Source organism: Centropristis striata, chromosome 21 (genome assembly GCF_030273125.1).
Source record: "Centropristis striata isolate RG_2023a ecotype Rhode Island chromosome 21, C.striata_1.0, whole genome shotgun sequence".
In the NCBI taxonomy this organism is placed as follows: domain Eukaryota; kingdom Metazoa; phylum Chordata; class Actinopteri; order Perciformes; family Serranidae; genus Centropristis; species Centropristis striata.
Genome location: NC_081537.1, coordinates 9668425 through 9677788, shown reverse-complemented (window position 1 = coordinate 9677788; position 9364 = coordinate 9668425). Strand labels below are relative to the sequence as shown.

The following is a 9364-nucleotide window of genomic DNA, read 5'->3' as shown; positions in this document are numbered from 1 at the left end:
TATGAGTATAAAAATATAAAAGAAACCCCACCATAAGACTATATCTAAAACCTGAAAGAAAACGCCATGCTAGTGTGTCGAAAAACTCCAAAAAAAGGTTTTTTTTAAAACATAATTTGAAACTGTAATTTGTCCAAAAATGCATGAAAATCACGTAGAATAGCACATTGAACATGTTCAGAATAAAGTTTGTGAAAAGATACATACAAAAAACACCATCTTATAGTATGTGCTTTTTCAAAATCACCACATTATGTCCAAATATTGAAAAAACGCTATACTATAGTACATGGAAAAATGTAACAAAAAAAAAGAATAATGAAAGGTCAAAATGAAACCTTGAAACATGTTAACAAAACGCCATATTATTCTAGAAAATGCATTTCCTGCAGAAAATGCTTGTTATTGTTGTTGAAATCTTAAAAGCTGATGCTAAGCTGAGAATGCCATTGAACAGTTGAATATTACTAATAATTTAGTATGTGTATGCTGTTAACTTTGCATTAGCCCATTGTTTCATATTTTATCTGAATGATGCAATCAAAATCCACAAACAGAAACAAGCTTGTTCAAGCCGTGTTGTGAGATTTTGTGTTAAATTCACATATAGTTTGTCCAAAAATAGTGGGAAAAAAACATATGATGACATGGCCAAAAATGACCCCCTTTAAATGTGGACATACTATAATATGGTGTTTTCTTGATACTTTTGCATAAAACTATGCTCTCACAATGCTCGCCTTGCTCTTCTAAAGCTTATTTTGGCCTTTTTGGACAAATTACAGTTTGAGCATTGTTGTTTTGTTTTTTTACTTTTTCAACATACTATAGTATGACTTTTTTTTTCAAATTTCGGACATACTTTCAAGTCTTGGGATCATGAAACACTTTCACAGTGTCACACCGCGGTGAGGTTTGTCTTGTTTGGGGTTTTATTTTGTCTTGTGACTTCCTGTTTTATTTTGAAAATTAATTCTCCTCTCGTTTCAGATCACTTGCCCTTCCCCTGGTGTCACTAGTCTGATTGTCTTCCCTGATTCCTGATAGTGTCCACCTGTTCCCCATTGCCCTCATGTGTCTTATAGTCTGCGTCTCCCTTTGTCTTGTGCCAGAGTGTTTCGTTCCTGTCGATCACCCAAGCCAGTTTCCACAGTCCAAGTTTTGTCTCTGTATCTTCGTGAAGTGTTGTTTTCTTTTCCTCCAGGCGAGTGATTTTATGTTCATAGTTTTCTTAGTTTGTACTTAGTGCCATAGTGTGTTGCAGCCTCCCTAGGAGTGATTTTTTGTTATCGTGTAGCATTTAGTCTCAGCCTCCGTTTTTTAGGAGTGCCTTTTGTTTTGTATCTTTAGCCTTAGCATTTTTTCCTCCCTTTGGAGTGATTTTCTGTTGGTTTATTTTCCTTTTGTGTCTGCTGTTTTGTCCCTCCCTTTTGGAGTGGTTTTTTGTTCTTATTAGACTCATAGGATATTTTCATAGCCATTTATTTTATCACTGTGTCCTGAGGTTAAGAGGGATTAATAAAGTCCACACGAATCTTCGCTCTGCATCTGAGTCCTCCTTCATGTCCAGGCCTGACACACAGCTCATTTAATAAGGCAACAAGGCAATTGAAATTGCTTTACACAATACATCAAAAGCATCAGGACAAAGGGCAGGAAAACACATGTCAAGTGGACATTTAAAGATAATTGAAACAAAACCTTAAAATCATAGTGAGAAAAAGAAAAAAAATGAAACAGCTAAAACAGAAGCTAAAATATAAAAAAGGTTTTCTTAAAAGGTTACAATGCAGAGTTATATAGTTAAAAAAAAATATTAAAATAAATGTAATTAAATCATTTAGTAAAAGGCAGCTGAAATTGAAAAACCATTGTAAAAAACATTGTAAAAATCCTCACATCGTAAAAAAAGACAGACAACAAGGAAATATATAAAGATTGAAATTGAAAAAACAATCATAATGCATAAAAATATAAAAAATGAAATAACATGATTGTGAGATTGTATTTTTTTATTAATTGTGTTTTATTTTTCAGTTAAATATTTTTCAGTGTCAACATTTGTTGTTTCAATGCCAATTTTTATTTTCAGTACATCAGTTTAGTGTCACTGTTCTAACTCCATACAGGTCATCATGACCTATTACAGAATGTATGTTATTCATATAAATGTCATAATTCATTTTACAGAAATATACTAGAATATTCCCTGAGCTGCACAAAAAATACAAAATTAAAAAACGTATTTTGCATACGAGCAGAGATGTCTGTTATTTCCTCTTCGAATATATCCTCAGTGGTAGGTTGTAACTGAGTACATAAGCAAGAACTGTACAGTTGTCATGTACTTCTACTTGAGTATTTCAGAGTGAAATACTGTCTTTGTTCTGTTTTGTTATTTTCACAATGTTAAGATGATTTTACTTTCTTGACAGCTTTAGTTGCTTTGCAGATTCAGCTCATTTATTCAAAAATATAAATTAACCAATAAATTGAGATACAAGCTGCGCAATGGATAAATTAGTTGAAATGAGCTCAGCCTGTACAAGCAGCAATATTAAAATGATGTATACATTAATGCATAAATATTTATAATTCAATGATATAATATCACTTAAATTTCTCCCATTGCATTCATTGCACCTTTTGTCTAAAGGGGCGTGGCAGTAACTAAATCCACCTGACAGGCAAAGGTCAAACCTATAAAATCTCAAGGTGTTGACAGATACAGGAACTAAGTGGTCAGTGAGCCGTCTCGCTTCTAACCATTTAAGGTCAACGTTTGCACACCTTTATTGAAACAAGATGAAGAAGTTTCTTTCGTTGCTTTTCCTCTGTCATGTGGCATCTCCAGGTACGATCACCTTTTTAATCTCTGCTTCACTTTTCCAGTCACCATGCATTTGTTCCCGCGCAGCTGATATAATTTACTTTCACTTCTACTTGGCCTTGATATGACTATTTGTTTGTAACCCTGAATGCACCATACTCACGATGTTTGTACTGATTGTATAATCTTGTTTGTCCGACAGTTAAACACTCCTTGACATTTTTGACAACTGGATCGTCTGGATTCCCAAACGTCCCAGAGACTGTGGCTGTTGCGATGGTTAATGAACTTATGGTGGGTTACTGCGACACAGATAAGAATGACGCAGAAACAAAACAGGACTGGATGAAAAAATTATTAGAAAGTGAACCCCAGCAGTTGAAGTGGTACCGTCAACAATGTCTTGAGAATGAGGCTAGATTTCTCAAAGACTCGATTCACCATTTGAAGGTTCGCTTCAACCAAAGTAGAGGTACAGTATATACTGTCATATCTTTTTACTGCTTTAATTTGTTATTATTATAACAAATATGATTTTTTGTCAATGTAGCTGTGTTAAAGCAGTTTTGTTTTGTTTTTTTGATGGTTCAACCTCACTTCCTATAATAAGTCTATAATAACCTGTGTAGTCAGAACAGACACTCTGAACCTTAAGGACAAAATTCCCATTGAAAAGCAGTTAAACTATAATGTTTGATCCTATGTTCATCACGCATTGTATTTATTTAGGCTTTCTACCTAGCTTCAAAACTGTAGATTTGACTATTTTCCATGAGACCAGGTCATTTCCTAATGTTTGCCCTGGTCTATTAAAAATTACGTTCCCATAACATGAAACTGCATAATCGTTTAAGTTTTAAGGGAAAATATTTTCTCCAGAATTATGTTTGTTTTTGTCATATCACAAATACATTTGTAATCAAACTCCACAAGTCCATGATGAGAGAGGCCTGGGTGGGTTGACAGGTCCAACCAAACAGGACTTATACTTTATGATGGTTTGATGTCACCCATTTAAAGAAAAAGCGCACTGATTATCTGCGATTGAATCATGAGCACTTGGAGACTAACCTCGTGCCATACACAACATGTTTAAGATCATCTTTTTTTAACCTGAGATATCCTCTGTACACCATGTTTCAGTCTCTATTTCTCTCTCTCAGATGATCACATTTTACAGATGATGAGTGGCTGTGAGTGGGATGATGAAACCGGAGAAGTTAACGGTTTCAATCAGTATGGTTACAACGGAGAAGACTTTTTATCATTGGATCTGAAGACACTGACATGGATCGCTCCACAACCACAGGCTGTCATCACCAAACGGAGATGGGACTCTGAGGAAGTTAGACTACGAAAAAATGAGGTTTTCCTCACTGAGATTTGCCCTGAATGGCTGGAGATGTATGTGGGCTATGGCAAGAGCTCTCTGCTGAGAAAAGGTAATATCACATGACCTGATATAATGTTTATACAGCCTGCTGAGACTGAACTGTCATTGTATTATTACTATTTAGCATTTGACATGCTTTAACATGATTTAACATGTCATATTGCTTATGTCTCCCCTTTTTGTAATTCTTATCTTGTCCTATCTAATTTTTTATATATTTTTTAAAACTTTTAATTTTCCCCTGCACCCCCCCCCCCCCCCCCCCCCCCTTTCTTTTTTCCTTTTCTCTCTCTTTACTCTGCAGACCTTCCCTCAGTGTCTCTCCTCCAGAAGACTCCCTCCTCTCCAGTCAGCTGCCACGCTACAGGTTTCTACCCTGAGGCAGCCATGATGTTCTGGAGGAAAGATGGAGAGGAGCTTCATGAGGACATGGAGCTCGGAGAGATCCTCCCCAACCACGATGGATCCTTCCAGATGAGTGTTGACCTGGACATCTCATCAGTCAAACCTGAAGACTGGACCAGGTACGAGTGTGTGTTTCAGTTCTCTGGTGTGAAGGACAACATCGTCACCAGACTGGAAGAAGTTAAGATCAGGACCAACAGAGGTAAGACTTCTTTCTTTTAACTATTTCCAAATACAGTTTTGTTTCCAGTTTCTTGAATCTGCTTTTTTTTATATATAATTTTAAGGCAGAAATTGTTCTGCTGTTCAATTGTTCTGTGAGTAGTATGAAAGACAGTAAAGCTAATCTTGAATCTCTTTTCTGCTTTAAGTATTAAAACAACAACTTCTGGACGGAGAATTATTACCACAGTTTGTTTTGTGTTGCCTGTCCAATGATTGCTTTGGTTAATAAAAAAACATAAATAGTAATACAAAATTGTATCCTTATTTTTTAAATGTATTTCTAGATTTTAAATGTTTTCAAAAAATGTTTTTTTTTTTAAATAAATGTTTGTAACCATTTTTATTTGTATCCACAGTTCAGAGAGAATAATATATAATAATCACTGTATTGACTGAACTAATGGCCAGTTTTAGAGGCTGAATAATGGAATAATTTATTAAATTGACGAAATAACGCATCTATCAGTAAGTTAGTCAGAATCAAGCTTATTGGCCGAGGATGTTAACATTCAAAACAGAGTTTGTGTCAAAAACCCACATATGGGACAGAAGCCAACACAGACATGCAGCTAAACAAAGACAACAAAGCTATAGACAAGGATAAACAAACAACAAATACATACAGTAATTATGTACAGATAAGAAAGGATAAAAAATACCAACAGCAAAACAAACAATGTATACAGGATTGTGTTCTGCTGGACAAACTGACGTTCTTCTCTTCTGACCTGCGTCATCTGTTCAGGTTGTGACTATTTCTTGTTGTTTTCTGCTCGACAGAGAAGCCCACTGACATGACCGTCCCCATCATTGCTGCAGTCGTTGTTCCTGCTCTCGTCCTTGTAGTGATTGGAGTCCTGATTTACAAATGGAAGAAAGGTAAGAGACCCACAGAGAGATTTTCTCTCTTTAAAAAAAAAGTATTACAGGCTTTGAGTTGAAGCATTTAATCAGATTACAAAAGTGATTCAATCTTCAACAGTCAGTGGTGTACGGCTCAGGGCAGTGTCATGATGATCGGACCAGAAAAGCAAAATAATAATCTAATATATAATTATTATATATAATAATAATCTAAACACCATTTTAGTTTAAATGTTATATTTCATATATTATGGTTAATGCCAGTTTACTTTTAGATAATAAAGTTGGGTTTTAATTTTTACGTGCTTAACTGGTAATGTATTCATATCCCATTAAGACAACCCGGTAGTTGTATAGTAGGTAGGAGCTCCCAGGTAGAGAGTGGAGTTCCAACGTTTTTTGACTGTGTTGTGGAGAGTATTTTAGTTTATTATTTGTTCAAGGGACAGCGGATTAATAAAACCCTTTTTGCAAGAGGTGCCCAAGTGAGCTGTGTCCAAGGAAAATAATTGTGTCAACAGAAAGGTTTACACTCTGGAGCGGATTTTGGATCCTAAAATGATTTTTAATATGATGACGTGAGAAAGAAGAGATTATAAAAGAAGTTAAGTGGGTTAAAAAAGGAATGTAGAAAAGATGAATTTATCAGTGTGAGTGAATCAAAGAGGGTATCATGTCCACAGAGAAGAAGGTGTTAGAAGATACTCTGCCATTTGGTAATTGTGACAACTAAAATGATGTGTGTGCTTTATTTTTCAGCCAACTGCAAGTCACTTTCCGAAAACAGCTCTAAGCTTTCTTTGAATTCTGGAAAAGACAACCCTGAATGCCAAACACTGAACTCTGCACAAAGTGTGTTGCTTCAGGAGCAGGCGGCAACCTCCGGGTCTGAGCAGTGAGAAAATTTCCAGCAGGGAGCACTGATGGCAGCTGTAGAAACATTTCGGTCCATTCATTTCAATACAAAATGAGAAAACTTCTCCCTTGATTTATTACGTCAGAATTACAACACTATGGTCTTAATCGGTAATAAAAAATATTTTTCAAGATTTTTTCAATTTGATGTTAATAGTGTAAATAATGGTCCAATTTAGAAGAAAATAGAAGATAAAGAATCGTATGATTTTGGGCGTGGCTACCTTTGATTGACAGGTGGCTAACAAGGCGCGCGTCCTCAGGGGAAAAGAAAAGCAATGCGTATCCACGGCAACGTGTCAATAAAGTTGTTTTGTTTTTTTAAAGGACGTTTACTGGTTTCATCTTATAACTTTGACCCTTTCATGCTGTATTTTCACTTAATGACAGTTTATTTGAACATTTTGGTCATTTAAAAATGTCTTGTTCAGCGTTTGGTTGGACTAACAGACACTCCAAGGAGTTGCTGTTAATTTAACAAGTAACGTACATTTTGTTTTGTTATTTGCTAGCCAAAATAAACATCCCAGTTAATGCTACAGTTAATGCTAACATGAATTAGCAGCAACTTCGCTCAGTCAGGCTGCCGGTGTATATGGGCGTGTAGTGCGGTATTGTCAGATCCCTCTTGCTCCTCCACAGTCCAAATATGGTCTGCTCCCCGTTTCTGAAAACAAGATGGCGACATACGTAAACAAAGAAAAGAAAGAATAAACGCTGAACTCGATGCTTCAAACAGGCAGTCCACAAACCAGCGGGTAATTTCACAGTCACTACTAACCTACTACTAACCCTAACCCATTTATATACAGTCTATGCTGTAAATAGGTGGGTCTTCTATCTTGTTAACTAAGAGTTTCAACAGACCTGCAGTTTTCTGGGAGTTAGTTTCAGATATATGGAGCATAGGACCTGAACGCTGCATCTCCATGTTTGGTTGTGACTCTGGGGACAGAAAGCAGACCTGTCGCAGACGACCTGAGTCATCTGGATGGTTCATAGTTAATCAGGAGGTCACTAATGTATTTTGGGCCTAGTCCATTCAGGGCTTTATAAACCAGCAGTATTAAGAGAAACATCTGAAATTTAGAGCTTAAAGAGAAAGTGTGCAGCTTTTTAGGTAAAGTTTTAGATTGAGGAGGTATGTGAATCATCCGATGGCCAGAATGAATCTCCAGTTTCCTGCAGATGCTTGTGCAGTGAAGCAGAGCTTGTTTACAGCAGAATCCCACATCCACTTTTCATCCTTTGTGTGGATGCACAGGATGTGTAGGTTGCCATAGGAACGTTTCAGAAAAGTATTTGGTAAAGTGGGTTTGTGTTTTTCTGAAAAGATTCAGTCAGCTATGAGTGACAGCAGCAGGAATCCAGCCGTCCCACTCTGCCCACTCTGATGCCTGAAGTAAAGAGTACAGTCTGCGTTTAACCTTGGAACAACTGTTGCTATTTTAAGCCCTGAAAATAGTTTTGTGCAAGTTTATCTCTTTTGTACAATGGATGGCCCTGAGAGAAATGAATACAATTCAGGCAAATAAGGAAACATCTTCAACATTTTCACAACATGAACATAGATAATAAGATCAACCGACTATAAGAGACCAATTTAAGCATTTTAGGCATTTTAAAATTTGACCTTTTTGACAAAAATCGACGTATGTATACGTAGTATGACTATTTTTGGACATTGCATAGTATGGTTTTTCTAATGTTATTTCTGGCCATATTATGCACTAATATATATCAACAGAACATAATTGACCCAATTTAAGCTTTTTAAGACATTTTGAAATTTGAACATTTTAGCAAAAATCAACATACATTTGAGGGGGTCATTTTTGGACATCCCATAATATAGTGTGTTTTCGCTATTGGACATACTATACTTATACATGTATCAACAGAGTATATTTGGACCATTTCTAGCATTTTTAGGCATTTTAAAATGTGACCTTTTTTGAGAGGGTCAATTTCGGACATCGCATAATATGGTGTTTTCTTCTCATTTCTGGCCATATTATGTTCCATCATACAATATAACATTCTGAGTATCCGCCAACTTAAAGTAACATTTACATACATAGTAGCAGTAAATCTTGATGTTCAACCACTCAAACTTTGGCCATTTAATGCCATTTTGGGTCCTTTACTCACAGCAATGTTAAAGTTTGTTTACTAATGTGTGATAATCTGTAATTTGATAATAAACCAATAAAATAATCAGAAAAAACATCTGGACTATTCATATTATTTGACAACTGTACCGCTTGCACTGCTGGGACCAGCATATAACTGTTACTTTCTGCCACCAGTTAGGCTCCACCCACAATATACATCATTAGTAAAAATGACAAAATACGTAAATTGGTCTATAGTATGTTGATTTTTGTAAAGAACACTCAAACTGTAATTTGTCCAAAAGTGCATGAAACAACACAGAATAGCATGTTTGACATGTTAATAGTATAGTATGTCTATATATATGTATTTTTTTTTTAAAAACATTATAGTAATTATAGTATGTCCAACATTTGTAGACATCAAAGAATTGTTTCAACACAGACAAAAACAAAACACATACCAATTAGATTTACAGAACAGCAGCTAAATGTTTCCAATATACTGTCAGAATATAACTGCTGCTAGCTCGTCTGCAGCCATCATCTTCTCATTGTAAACTGTTGATTGTAAATAATTACAGTAATATGGTCTTCTCAAAGAAACTGTGAAAGCAA

At 35.7% G+C, this 9364-nt stretch overlaps 1 protein-coding gene across 1 annotated transcript; it reads left to right on the top strand.

The window, feature by feature from the left end:
* Positions 1 to 2728: 2728 nt before the first annotated feature.
* LOC131960135 (class I histocompatibility antigen, F10 alpha chain-like) lies at positions 2729 to 6611 on the top strand. The gene is made up of 5 exons (XM_059325378.1): positions 2729 to 2854; positions 3033 to 3302; positions 3994 to 4272; positions 4528 to 4830; positions 5634 to 6611. Exons 1-5 carry the CDS (start codon positions 2806 to 2808, stop codon positions 5792 to 5794), a joined length of 1062 nt encoding a protein of 353 aa, XP_059181361.1. The 5' UTR covers positions 2729 to 2805; the 3' UTR covers positions 5795 to 6611.
* Positions 6612 to 9364: the final 2753 nt, after the last annotated feature.

Coding starts and splice junctions, on each gene's coding strand:
- LOC131960135 (XM_059325378.1), top strand. CDS start 2,806: ATGAAGAAGTTTCTTTCGTTGCTTTTCCTCTGTCATGTGGCATCTCCA. Junction 3,303..3,993: donor TCGCTTCAACCAAAGTAGAG/GTACAGTATATA, acceptor TCTCTCTCTCAG/ATGATCACATTTTACAGATG. Junction 4,831..5,633: donor TAAGATCAGGACCAACAGAG/GTAAGACTTCTT, acceptor TCTGCTCGACAG/AGAAGCCCACTGACATGACC.